Source organism: Thamnophis elegans, chromosome 6 (genome assembly GCF_009769535.1).
Source record: "Thamnophis elegans isolate rThaEle1 chromosome 6, rThaEle1.pri, whole genome shotgun sequence".
Lineage (NCBI taxonomy): Eukaryota > Metazoa > Chordata > Lepidosauria > Squamata > Colubridae > Thamnophis > Thamnophis elegans.
This window is the reverse complement of record NC_045546.1, coordinates 38,958,093-38,972,172: the sequence shown is the minus strand read 5'-3', so window position 1 is coordinate 38,972,172 and position 14,080 is coordinate 38,958,093. Positions and strand designations below refer to the sequence as shown.

Genomic DNA, 14,080 nt, shown 5'->3' with positions numbered 1-14,080 from the left:
GTTCAGGGACATTTACCTTCTGTAATGAAAACTGAGCATATTTTACTGGGAAAGAAGAAAGGAAATATAGCATTGCATTATTGCTTTATAGGATATTGCTGAATTTTATTTCCTTGCTGAAATTGAGGATTGACTAATGGTAAACTATAATGAATTGTAGTCACAGAGCCTGGAAGAACCTTGGCCAAACAGTACTTAGAAATTCTATAGGAAACATACCAGTGTTTTCTAGCTTTTGTACTTCCGCTCCAGGTAATAATGGGCAATTTGACAGTTTGGAAGTTACAGATTATAAAATGTTTGAATTATTTTGTGCCTAGAAAATGTTTTTTTCCTCTTAGTTTTCTTTAATAACCAGGATGCAAACCGTTTCTGTTAACATTTAAAGCCAGTTGCTCTTGAATTGTCTTATGGCAACTGTTCCACCAATTCAATTTTATTGGAACCTTTACTAGTAGAAGAATGAAGCCTGGTCAGTTTAATTGCTGTATATTTCTAGAGGTAATACCAACATTTTAGATTGTGCTAGATTTGTAACAACTCTTTCTATAAAAGAACTAGAGAAAACTCAAGTTCTTATCTCTATTGCCCAAGTTAATAGTAGCAAGGAAGGATTAGACTCCCACAGCCAATCTATTCTTTACTCATTTGCCTTTAAATCTGTAGTTCAAGATCAGGAAGCAATGCAGGCCATTGACTACTTAATTCACATTTTGTGACGTTATGTGAAACAGTACAGGGAACAATGGCTCTTAGCTTTGCTTTGCATCCAGTGCATATGTTATTATTTTTTTTAAAAAAATTAAAGCCATTTCCATTATCTGGTTCTAAAAATTCTGAGTTTATTTTCTGTAATGTGTGCATGAATAAAAAATAGCTGGTTTCTCTAATCTGTAGGATTTTTAAAAATTACACAATTTAGGTGAACAAACACACAGAAATAACCACGAGTACTATACTTTTATTTGCTAATAAATATCTTAGTAAACAGGCTTATTCCATTTGTAAGACTTGATAATGCCTCTTAGGAAATCATAGAAAAATAAAACACAATAATAATCAGTAACTTGTACTTTGTACAAATATTTTATTATGTTGCTCAGCATGTAGCTTTGCCAAACCCCATACTCTTTCTGCAAATAGATGGCATAGGAATGCAATTCACCTTAAAATGCCCTCGTTATGAGAGCTGAGCATTTTATTACATTGCTAACTTAATAGGCAAGCTAGCACATGAAAATTCACACAAAACATATCAAAGTAGATTTCACATGAGAATAATTCATCTCAAGTAAAGTTATTAATTTTTAATTAAAAAACGGGAATCAGGATGAAATTGGAATATATATATATATATATATATATATATATATATATATATATATATATATATATATATATATATATATATATATTCGTAGATTTTCATGGATGTAGGTATGCTGGTCTTGTTGTATTCGGGTCTTTTCCCGTGTAAGATTGAGATTGTCTTCGTTTCAGCGAGGTCTCACTTGCCATCCTCAGCCAAAAACACCAGCCTGAGGATGGTGAGTGAGACCTCGCCGAAACGTTGCCAAGACAATCTCAATCTTACACGGGAAAAGACCCAAATACAACAAGACCAGCATATATATAAACACTAGCCTTGATTTATTATTATAGCTAATAAAATGTGAATGTGATTTTAATTAATGGAGCAGCCTCAAAAAGGTTACCAAGCCCTTTTCTTCAAACACGGTAGCTTTAATTTGCAATTGTTAGTAAGACACAAAATATTAAAAATGAGTAAAAGGCATAATTTTAATGCAATGAGCTTAGGCATCCAAATTATTCTATATGCATAGAGATATTGGAGTGAAATGGGAAATATATATGAATCTATGAAATGAGTTTGAAACTCAAGTTTGTATATTAGAGGATAACGAATTATTTTTAGCCATTACAATTTGGAGCTAATATTAAAAAATCTTTATTATTTTTTGCTTCTTTTAAAATAAAGCAAGGAGTTAAAAAGTTGATTGTTTTCAAACGATGGCTTGAAAGTGTTTAAATTTAGGTTGCTATCTATGCTCCAGGGTATAATCCTAGAAACTTTAAAAGTATTTTGCATTTCCATATTCATCAGTGGAGCTGATCCACTGGAATAGGTGTCCTCATTCCACTTAACAAGAGTCTCCACAGCCATTTCTCCTCTGCCATTGGTCTTTTCCAGTATGTGTTCATGGGTATGGATTGTGGTCGATCTTGAATTTATAAGATATGCCCCACTTAAGACTCAGTATTAGATTTTGTTAGCAACATAGTATGTGTATTTATCCCATTCTACTGTTAACAAATCTCCAATGTCTTTCCTGATTGATGTGATTCCTGTAAAATTTATGAATAATAATTTACCCACTAAAATGTCTTCACCTGTAAGGATTCTTCTTGTTACTGTTTTAGATACTAAGTCAAATATATGCCTGTGCTTCCAATGCAAACATAGCAATCATATAAAAAGGGGAAAAAAGTACAATTATCTTAATCTCAGCATTTATTACTGTGTTGTATTAGTTAAACAGGAAAACAATAGAAATAGGTCTTCTGTGTTGCTGTATTTTTCATTAAAATAGTTGTTTGGATCAGGAAAATGAGATTTGACAATTTCTAAAAACTTGTTTTTAAAGACGGAAATAATATAGACCCTGTAGATTTGTTAAAAGGAATGTTACACATTTTCTATAATTAATCATACCTAACACTAAAGTAGGGGATAATCCTGAATACTGTGGTTCATATCTTATGAATCCAAGTATAAATATAAATGTTATTTCAACTTGATATTATTTGATTGTTTTGTATTATTAAAATGATTTTATTTTATTTTGTTCTATGTAGGAATGAACCTGATTAGCAATGTAGATTATTTGTCCCACCAGTATTATAATATGCAACTGGGATCAAGTTCTGGTTTTTATTTCAGGGTTATATTACATTACACTATAACAGCAGTTTTCTATTTCCAAAAAAGATGGTTTTTTTGCAAAATATTCCATAGCACCTATGGAAGTTAATTTTTGTATTTTGATGGACACTATACGTAAAGCAAACAGGAAGCCCTTCTAGATCTATTACTTTAGGTTTACAAAGGTTACTATCAAGTAGAAGTACATTACATTTTAGCTAAGTATTGATTTATTCTTGGTCATAAGTTATTTTGTATGAAAATTTTGAACTTTAAAAATATTACATGAAAGCTTATGGGATTGTAATGATGACTACACAATAATAAAACAATTGAATTATATTCTGTTAAGAGGTTTAAGAGTACTGTAAATAGGCTACAATAATATGAACTAATAAATATATTTGAAATTCCTGATAAACTTTTGCTTAATAGTATCAAATCTTTCAGTATTAAGGTCAGACTCTTGGAAAAATCCTCTGTTCAAATTAATGAATTTTATTTTAAGCTACACGTGCATATCAATTATAAGAATTTTCCACACTGGGATGAGCGGCAGCAGCAGCAGCAGATCTTCTGAAATTGACTATTTTTCAAGAAGCATATTTAATATTAAAGGATTTTTTTGTGTTTTTAATATTGCAATCTGTTTTAAATCATGCCTATAATATTGAATTGTTTCTGATAATATACTTTCCAAAGCACAAAAGGCAAGTTAAGTTGCTTTCAAACCTACATCTTGGGGTATAAAAAATTCTATTTTTATTGCCATGTTTATAATTACATAGTTTCTTATCTGACTAAATTCACATACTAATGATTCAGTAATAAAATGGCAGAACTTGTAAATAAATTACTTAAATGACATTATGGTGTAAATATTCCAGTTTACTTTTTGTTTCAATCAATATCTGAAAATAAAAAAGAAAAACCAACTTCATGTGCCAGGCCAATATCAATTCTTGTTTAAACATAAAACCTAAGCTTTGATTTTAAAATAACAAGGCAGAACATTCTTGTTAATCAAAATAATATACTATGTCATCTTGAAGCTTTATTGAAATAGGTTTACGGTATATCAGAGCTTCTACAGAGTTAACATTTTGTATAATTAACTTAAATACATAAACCAACTAGTTAAAAACTTCATTAACTAGTAGATGCAGAATTCACCCTGATCCAGCAAGGTTTTCATCGACTGGTCATCCTTTGCACTCTGCTCTTATGTTCACAAAAAGGTGTTATGAAATGTAGCAAAGAGACTATTCCAAATTCTGTCAAGCCAGAAACAATCAACTTTTTCAAGCTAAAGACTGCATTTGACATTGAGTGATATGCCAGAGTCTACTTCATCAATAAAATAAGAACAATTGCTAAAAATTGATTTAATTTGTACACAAACTGAATTGACATATTAAATTGATTGAATACAATTAATATGATTATTCCCATTACTTTAAAAAATATTTTTAATGCTACATTGATAATTTCATTGATGGGCATTTTCCAAAGAGCTATGGGACTCATTCAGACCAGAGAACTTAGGGTTCTGTCTTCCATATTAAGAAAGGAGAAGTCTGCATTCAGCCTGAACCATTTTTCTTTGTTTACAGGGTAGAATGAATAAGCAATTCTGAGCAGTACTGATTTAGTGTTAATCAAATTCAATCCCTATTTAGGCCTATAGGATAGCTTCTCTGTATAATTGTCAAATGTGGACTTTTATTCTTTTGTCTCCATGGGAAACCTAAAATACTACATGTTACAAGCTACATTGGGGTTGGGTTGAAAATGAACTACACCACTTCTGTGATAATCTTCCCCAATGAGGGCTACAGGTCAAATCGGTAAGAAATTCTAGATGTTTTTCTGCTTCATCTGGAGCACACAACAATGCTATGCTAAGTGAAAATAATTGTATGCTCATTAAAGGTTATGTTGCAAATGGCCTTAAACAGAACTTTAAAAGCAGCTTTGGAGAGAACATTGGACATGATAATGTTCACCATATTTTCATCATATTAGTACTCTGAAGAGTCAGTAATTATAGAAGCTGTGTTATGGCAGAACTATTTATAATTTTAACTGATTTACCTGCTTTATCAATAATGACTCACCAAGATCTTAGGAGATTTATTTATACTACCTGTTACTTGATCTTTTTAACTGAAGACTCCAGGAATTGAACATAGCCTTATATTCATTGCTATCTGTCACTGATGTATGGCTCCTCTCCTAATAAACTCAATCCTTAAGCCTAATGAAATCAGTGGGTTAAAGAACACAACAGTATTGGCATTGTCTTTCTCTGTACAGTTGCAATGATATGTGTGGAATTGTCTTCTCAACAGAGATAAACAAAATGTAGCTTCTAAAACTTGGAAATTATACAATCATTAAAGGGTAGGGGGGAATATAGAGTAAAACAAAATGTAGTACAGAAAACAAATCCATAGACAGAATTCAAAAGAATATTAAGATTTTTAACTAATACATTGCTAAAAGAATGTATTCCTTTACTCTTTCTTTAGTTGCTTATTATAAAAATATATTAAATACACATCTACAATATTTTTCTCCTGTTCCTTTCTGTTGAAAATATATATTCCCACTGAGTGGTAAAACAGGAAATAACTACTTTTTATACTGTAGCTAGATTAATGATTGTGTTTCATTTCAGCCATCTGAATGGAAAGGTATAGATCTACCTCTGTGAAGAAGAGCTGTTACTGACAGTGATTTTAAAAATTGAGTGATTACATATAAACAGAGAGCTTCTAGTCCCATATCAATGTGTGTGGTGTAAGTGTGTGCATGCGCGTGTACACACACACACGTTCCACACATTTAGCTAAAACTAAGGATAGTGACCAGTAGCTTCAGATACAGGTAGTCCTTAAGTTATGAACATTCATTCAGTGACTGTTCAATGTTATGGCAGCACTGAATGAAGGGAGATATCACTGGTCCCCCAAGTTACAGCTGTTGCAGCCAGTGGTGGGTTCCTACCTGTTTCGACCGGTTCGGTGGTTTGGTGGCCTGGGTATCTGGAACCGGCAGCGATCCAGGCCTGCCATGTCCCCGAACCAAACCACTACCATTAGCGACACCATCTTGTTTTTCAGTTCTGCACATGTGCAGAACAATTTTGCACTGCGCATGCATATGCAGCGTGTGCAGTGTGCATCAAGCATGCACGCAAAGCGCACACACGAGTGAACCAGCAGTAGTACTGGCCGGAACCCACCCCTGGTTGTAGCACTCCTGCAGTTATATGATCAAAATTTGGCACCTGGCAGCTTGCCAGCACTTATGACTGCAGAGGTGCTTCAATTCCCACCTCCCCCTGCCTACCTGTTCCCCTTTGTGCCTTTTTGGCTCCCTGCCATCCATGCCACATGCCCCCCCCCCCAAGCTAACCTTTGCTGTCTTGCTTTCACGCTGACCACACATGCCCAGCCTGGCCCTTCACGAAGCAGCTGCTGGCTGCATGAGGCTTTCTTTTCCAGGTCATACACTGCAGATTTCTCGTAAGACCTGAAGAAGATGGATTTGTGGCAGCAGCTGCTTCATGAAGGGCCAGGATGGACCTGCCTCATCAGCGGCAGCTGAAAGAAACTGGAAAAAATCAGCTAGGGCTGTGGAGTGACAAGGGCCTCAAAGTACAGGACAACTGTGGCTAGGATTGGGCTGAGGTACCCCAGGATGGCTGTGGCTTGTATCACACTATTGCTAGTGTGATTTCCCAGGGCAGAGTGGCTTTACATTGTACTCTTGGGATAACCGAGGCTTCCAGAGGCAGCTCAAGTTTGTACTATGCTGCAGCTGAGGGGCTTTTTGCCGACCCAGAGTTGCAGTACACCAAGAAGCCCTTGAGTGCAGTGTGGGAAGCCGTCCTGGAGCTGTTAAGTTCTGGTTTTTTTTGCTGCCCTGAAAGGCAGAGTGCAGGGCTAAAAGGGCAGTGATAGGGATAGTCCCTTATTTTACTGAGATTCAGGGCTGGGATGGACCAAACCTAGAATGGCTTAGATTGGGGTCCCAGATTATCAACTAGTGGAATTCAGTCAAAGGTAGCAATGGGACTGCAATTATTGATTGCTGTCAATTAGTGATCTGGTCACTCAATGTCATGCTTTATCATTTGTGATAATAAATCAAGGACTACTTGTATTAATGATTTGGTCATTCTTATACCACCCCCCATGCATAGCATTTTGAATCTTGCTGGTGCTTGTTATGATCAAGGAAGAAATTGCCCAGAAGGAATTATTGGGAATTTGGAAATGAATATGCATTTAATGTTGGATTTGAGGGGTGGTGGTGGTTCTCATCATTTCAGATGAATTCAACATTCAAATATAAGAGAGAGGGAGAGGGACTGACTGTATTTTAAGAGTAGCCATTATGTTCAGACAACAATTCAAATAGCTATAAAATGTTATCAGTGCAGGGCAGAGAGTTGTCTTTTCCTTTGTTTAGTGAAGGGATTGCTGCTTCTGCCAGTGGCTCTTCCTGGCAGTTGGCTTTTGGCACATCACTATTGTTCAAATAGACTTTTCTAAAGACATAGCTCCTTGATTGCTAACTTAAAGCTAGTCATATGGAGACTGCTTATCTAGCTAGCCAGTATTTCATGTACAGTTGCATGCTTCATAGCTACAACCATAACAAGAGCTATGGCAAGATGCTGTCTTTGTGGGATTAGCAGCTGCTCAGGCAGAGCTTATGTTTTTTAGGAGATTGCTTATTTGCGTAAACTAGTCTGTAATCCATATATGTTAACAAAATGTAATACAATAAGGTTGCCAACAAAATAAAAAACAACCCTATTAGAAAAGTCTAGGAATGAAACTAAACTTGGCAGGCAAATTGAAAAGCCAAACAAAAAGGAAAGATTTTTTTTTCTATACATGAGGTTGTATTTTTAAATATAAAATATAATTTATATGGCTTTTCCCTTAATAGATAAAGAGCAAATCCACCACAATCATTACAATGATCATTTTTCATCAACAGTATTAAAATGCATAAAATAACATGTTACTTCCAAGCTAGCAAACCTGATGTACCTATATGGTAATCATAGTGCATGTATAACATTATCTGAAAGATGTTAAAATCAGACTATTAGCATCTATTAAATACATGGGCAATGAAAGAAATATTGTTATTGATTCCATTTCATGTCTTTAAAAATAGTTTTTGTTTACATTTTAGGGGCTAAAGTTTAAGAAATGCCCTAGTCTAATTTACAAATAGACTATATGTGAAAAACAAAGAAAAAAAAAACATTTGCATGGGAAGCCAAGTAGAAGTGTTTACTGAAATTAGACAAAAAGACTAGTCAAGATCATTTTCCTGTTTCTTTTCTCTAATGCAAGATACCCTTTTAAGCATTTCTATTTTTGAATGGAACCAAGAACCAATTTAGTGTAGTGGTTAGGAGCACCAGGAGATAGTGAGTTCCAGTTCTCCCTTGGGCACAAAGTGGCAAGGTGACCTTGAGCCAGTCACACTCTGTCAACCCTAGAAAAAAAGGAGATGGCAAAGCCCTTCCGAAATTGCCAAGAAAACTGCAAGAACATATGTAGTTGCCAGAAGTAAGACTGACTCAAAGGCATATGCCCCCAAACCCACTCTGAATTAGTTCCTTTATATGGCTAGGCCATCTTAAGTCTTCCTTGTATAGGCTAGTCATATCCATTTTTCAATTATAAATGAGAAGTTCTCTAAATGTTTTTACACTATTACTTATATGCAATTTGTGTGAGGCTTTTTAGAGCACGCAGATGTACTCATTTCCCCCCCCCCCATTGGAACAGAACTTATTCCATGCAAAGATGAATGATGTAGTCAAATTAGATCTACATACTTTTTGTAAGAGATACAGATAACAGCATTTTATTTCAGAAATAGGCCATGGCTACTAAAGTTTATAGCTCAAACATCTGGCTTATGAAAGGTATCTGTTGAAGTGGCTATTTATGAGCACCAATTCCTATATGGCCTCATTTACTACTCAAATATATAGCATCTTTGATGCTATTTCTTTTTTATTTTGAAGCAGTTCTTTTCCCCATTGGCCACAAGGGCAGGATGATGTTTCCTGAAAGTAACGTAGTAATTAGAATGTTCTTCCATTTGTATTCATTGGAAAACTTGAAAACATTTCCATGATCGAAAAGTATAAGAACTGATATTTTTCATGACCAAAAATGACCATGTCATTTTTCTGGGTTAAAAAAAAGTCTAACCTAGAGAAGTTAAATATGTCACAATGAATGGCTTAAAGACATTTTTTTGTTATGTGTAAATAGCAATTTCTTATGTTTTCTCATGTTAAATATATATTTAGAAAGTTACATAACTGCATTGTGTAAAATCACTGGTACCTATCATGGATTTTATTTTGCTTAAAACGTATTTTGGGACTTTGCTCAGTGTTGTGGAAGCATATAGAAACTGAGACATGAATAATAATGAAACTAGCCAATGGTTAGATTTGTTTGTAGTCTATGTACTCTAAACTTTCTAAGATAGAGAAATCTGGTGTTCAAACATACATTTAAACACTTGGCATCATTAAAAACGTGATGATGATCTTTGCCAATAATTCACTTTATGTGTTTATACACAAATTCTGTAAACATCTGTTTACATAAAATTTCACTATAAATTTTTAATTGTTCATTTTGGCCAATAATGTTTATGCTTTCATTCCAGTTGTCATAAACTAAATGTAATAATTACAAAATAAATGTAGTAATAAAACCCTACATTTGGGATTTGATAAGCAATAAAATAAATACATGTGTCAAGTTCTTTTCTTGATTGCACATTTTATATTGGAAGCTAAAATGTCACAAAACATGAAAATAAATGTCTATCATCATTATTGTTGTTAGTATTATTATTTAGTAATTTACCATCAAATTCTAATTACAACAAGAAGGTAGCAATTCCAAGCCAAGAAAGCCTTCACTTCAAAAAAGTTGATGAAAGTTTTCTGAATACTTTACTGTTATATAAAGTTATACATCCATGCCAAGCTATTCAACATCATATAGCAACAGTCTTTTATTAGGGGCCAGGATGTTACCATCAGTTCATTGAGGATGGAACTATGTAATTAAGTAAAAATTCCAAGCTGGAAGAATTAACGTAAATATTTGTGTTTATAGTATGAAGAAGTTTCAGTTTTTGAAGCTGGGAAGAAAGGAGCGGTGAGAGTATTTTCCATTTTAGAAATGCTGAGGCACAAAACACAGTTGCTTCTAGAATTTTCATACATGAAATCCTTTGTCCTGTATGTGCATCATGTGTAATCGTAAAGTCTGTAAACTGCTCACTATTCGTCTCTGATGTCCAATAAGAACAACTCCAATTCTTCTAATGTCACTGCAAGATAAAGGTAAAGTTGGGAAATATTGGGTGAAGTACAGAAAATACAAAAACAAATTGTTCCAAGATGTTTTTAAACCTGAAATATTCAATATATTAAACCTGAAATATTGAATATAATTCAAATATAATTTATTTTGTTCTTCAGCCTGAAAACTGTTAGAAAATGGATACTGGATATTATACATGTTGACTAATTGGACTTGAAATATAGTGAAAATTTGCATTTTTAACTCTGGTAAGACTAAAATGCAAATTTTTATTACATTTCAAATCCAGTTGCTATTTTTTTAGGGGGAATAAATATTTGTTGATTTAACCTATGCCTGCCATTTTGTGATGTATTCTTGCACTTTCTAAAATCCCAAACTTACCCACTGTCCAATAAAACTTACAGATCCTAATAAATAATGTACTTACTCAATACGCATTCTTGAAACAAGATCCATAGATGTGTACCCTGCTGCCATGAAATTAACTTTGTATTGGCCCATTTTTATTGAGTCCAGCCAATCACTGACTGATACAAAGAAGGGATATTCTGGAATTTCACCAGGTGAATCTGGCATTCTGTGAAACGAAGAATATATTATTGATTTAGTTTTATGATACCTTTTTAGTACATTAGGCTGACAATTAAACATTACATAAGCTATGAAATCATTATATCTTTTCCTCTGGAGGTTCTCAGTCATCCAGCTCATACTGTAGTTATCTCAAATAAGGTTTTTCAAAGGCAACTGGACTTTTTTTCCCCTTGAGGAAAAAGTAGAAAATAAAACAAAATTCCTGTCAGAACCTATCCTTCCATCCACCACCACCCCGTCACAACGATCAGTGCCTATCCTTCCATCCCCTTCCCCCCACATCAGATCTGAAGAAGCTTCTTGGATGAGAAGTGAAATGTTTTCTTCTTCTTTAAGGAAAACAAACACAGTCCAGTTATCTTTTGAAAAAGCACCTTTGAGATTTTTTCCTGTAAGAATATTTCTTGTAATTAGAGAATATCTCTGGCCTTAGGGTGTAAATATTCCATATTATCATTCATTAAAATAATTATTAGGATTGTGTTTATTTCAGGTTTTCACAGTCTAGTTTCAATCTTCTCTGAATCACAAGAACCAACTATTTGGATAAGGGGATTTTGGATTAGGTGCCCAGTTAGGGGTTTTGATGGTCACACATTATGCTGCGCTTGAAAGAGGTTCTTCCTGAAGCTGAAGAAGATAAGACTTCAACATATGGCTGCTACATGTTTGGCCTTGACTGAAAATAATGAAGGATTAAACTGTATCATGCAGATATAAACCTATAGGATAGTTAGTAAGGGATCTTTGAACCAATATTAATGTGTATATAAATGCATTCAAGCTTTTGTGACTTAATTAATTTACACACACACACACACACACAAACACACAAACACAGATCCAGTATAAGTAATTTCCTTATGAAGTTTTCCATAGACTTTGAATGAATGTGAGAAGTTACAGGAACTACCAACTGCTAGAGATATGATACATGGTACTGACATGATAGAGAAAACAAAAAGGAATGATGATGAAAAAAAATCTCTAGTTTAATGCAGAAACAAAATTATTATATATTAAGTAATTAACATGGCAATTTGAAGGGTGACAGTCATGCATGCACATACAAAAAGCATACTGAAATGGTTCTTACATTAGCACATCCTCCACTAAAGTATGAAGAGAGCTGGGGTTTCGTATCAATTTGTCTAAGAAGCTGACAATGTCTGTGAACTTTGGCCGATGGCTTCTTTCCTTTTGCCAGCAATGAAGCATTAGTTGATGGAGGGCAGCCGGGCAGCCCATGGGAGCTGGAAGTCTATATCCTTCTTCAATGGACAAAATGACCTATGTAGAAAGTGGGAGAGGAGATTATTTATTCAATTATTTATCAAAATTATATCCTGCCCATCTCGCCAAAGGTAGCATAGGGACATTGAATGAAATGCACTATAAAACATTAAAGCAATAAATAAAGATCTTAATTTAAAATTCAGTTCAAATAAAACCAAGCAGGATAGAGAAGGAGGGAGCAAAGAGTATCCAGGGAGGAGGTGGGGTGCTTTCTATCCCATTATTCACCTCCACTTGGGGCCACAGACTAGCACAGGGGTGTCAAACTTAATTTCACTGAGGGCCGCATCAGGATTGACCTTGGGGGGGGGTGAGTGGGCGTGGTTAGGGTGGGGGTAGTCAGCTCAATAGCACTCATGTTGGGGGCACCTATGGTGATCCAGGCAGGGCTGGGGGGATCCATTGTCTCTAGCAAAGGCAAGACCAGAGAGAGTGCCAAACCATTGTCCTCCAGAGAAGCCTTGCTGTCCCTCTCAGGCCACACAGAGGATCTCTGGAAGGTGGCACAGACTATCCAGAGCCCTAGGCAGTGGAAGACAAGCGTTCAGCCCAGCCCTCGAGCTCCCAGGGCGCTGGGACCCCACAGTCCAGCCCTACTTCCTAGAGGGAGTGCCCGGCTTTGCTTATCTCCTCCTCATGGCTGCTGCTGCTGTGCTCGCTCTCCTTGGCTAGGTTGCTATTTTGTTTGTGGAGGACAAAGTGTGTGGGTCAGAGGGAGGCCCACTCCCTCTCCATGCAAGGAGACCCAGCTTTGTAACCAAAGCATCCTCAGCAATAGGATGAGAGACCACCAGGAGAGGTCAGGAGGAGGGAACAAGGGGATAGTAAAAGGGCAGCAGTGCTGGTGGCCAAGTGCTAAGGCAGGACTTTCCTCCCTCCCTCCCTTCCCTTCTTTTTCCTTCCCTCTTCATTCTCCTTTCTTCTTCCTTCCCCTCTTTCCTTCTTTTTCCTTTCTTGGTCTCTTCCCATCTTTCATTCTTTTTCTTTCTTCTTTCCCTTTCTCCTTTCCTTCTTAGATGTTCAAATCCAAAAGGAGAAGCATTTTTCCTTTTGTTTTGCTTTGCTTTTAGTTTTGCTAGTCCTCTGCCAACAAAAATGGAACTCAAGGGGGATGCTCGCACCCCCAGCCCCATTTTTGGCCTGGATGGCCTCCTGCACAGGCTCCGTTTTCACTGGCAGAGGTACTGTGGACCAGTCCTTCACTGTTTCCAGGAAGGCCCACAGGCCAGATTGAAGCACCCAGTGGGTTGGATTCAGCCCATGGGCCTTGAATTTTACACCCCTGAGTTAGCACAACTATATCTTCAAGGCCTTTCAAAAGCAGGCCCCATGTGAGTAGATCTGACTTTGAGGAGCAAGAGGTTTCAGAGGGTGGAAGCCATAGCAATAAAGGCTCTTTTTCTAGATCCCACTAGATGAAGTGATATTGTTTTTGTTTGTTTTGATATTTGAATTTGTTTTTTCCCCCAAATGAAAGCTAGTCAAGTATGTAAAGCCACAAGTTCTATAGAACTTCTGAGTTCTATAAAGTACAATTTATTAAATGTCGTAAGCTAGATTCTTGTATCACATATCATACTAAATTATGCTTCACTGAGTAAACAACAATCTGCTAGATTCATACTAATTAAGTATAATACATTTATAGCCCACCTTTATTTTGTGCAATTCAAGATGGCATACATCATGGTCCTACTTCTAGTTTCCCCTTAACTGTAATTCTATAAAGCCATCTGGCCAAATTTCCTGCCTTACTTTTGTTAAACCAAAACAAACTACACCAGAGTTTTTGGCAAGGATTCTCAAACTTTAGGTCATCTATAGCTTAATAATGTTTTTAAACTTGATCGAG

At 35.7% G+C, this 14,080-nt stretch overlaps 1 protein-coding gene across 1 annotated transcript in view; it reads right to left on the bottom strand.

Annotated features, from left to right (window-relative positions):
- Nucleotides 1–10,227: 10,227 nt before the first annotated feature.
- The window catches only part of EPHA6 (EPH receptor A6), a 375,283-nt gene continuing 371,430 nt past the window's right edge, over nt 10,228–14,080 (bottom strand). Inside the window, exons 15-17 of the mRNA XM_032219659.1 lie at nt 12,029–12,222; nt 10,766–10,915; nt 10,228–10,342 (exon numbers count right to left, since the gene is read on the bottom strand). Coding sequence (XP_032075550.1) covers nt 10,228–10,342; nt 10,766–10,915; nt 12,029–12,222 — 459 coding nt within the window. The remainder of the gene's footprint in view (nt 10,343–10,765; nt 10,916–12,028; nt 12,223–14,080) is intronic.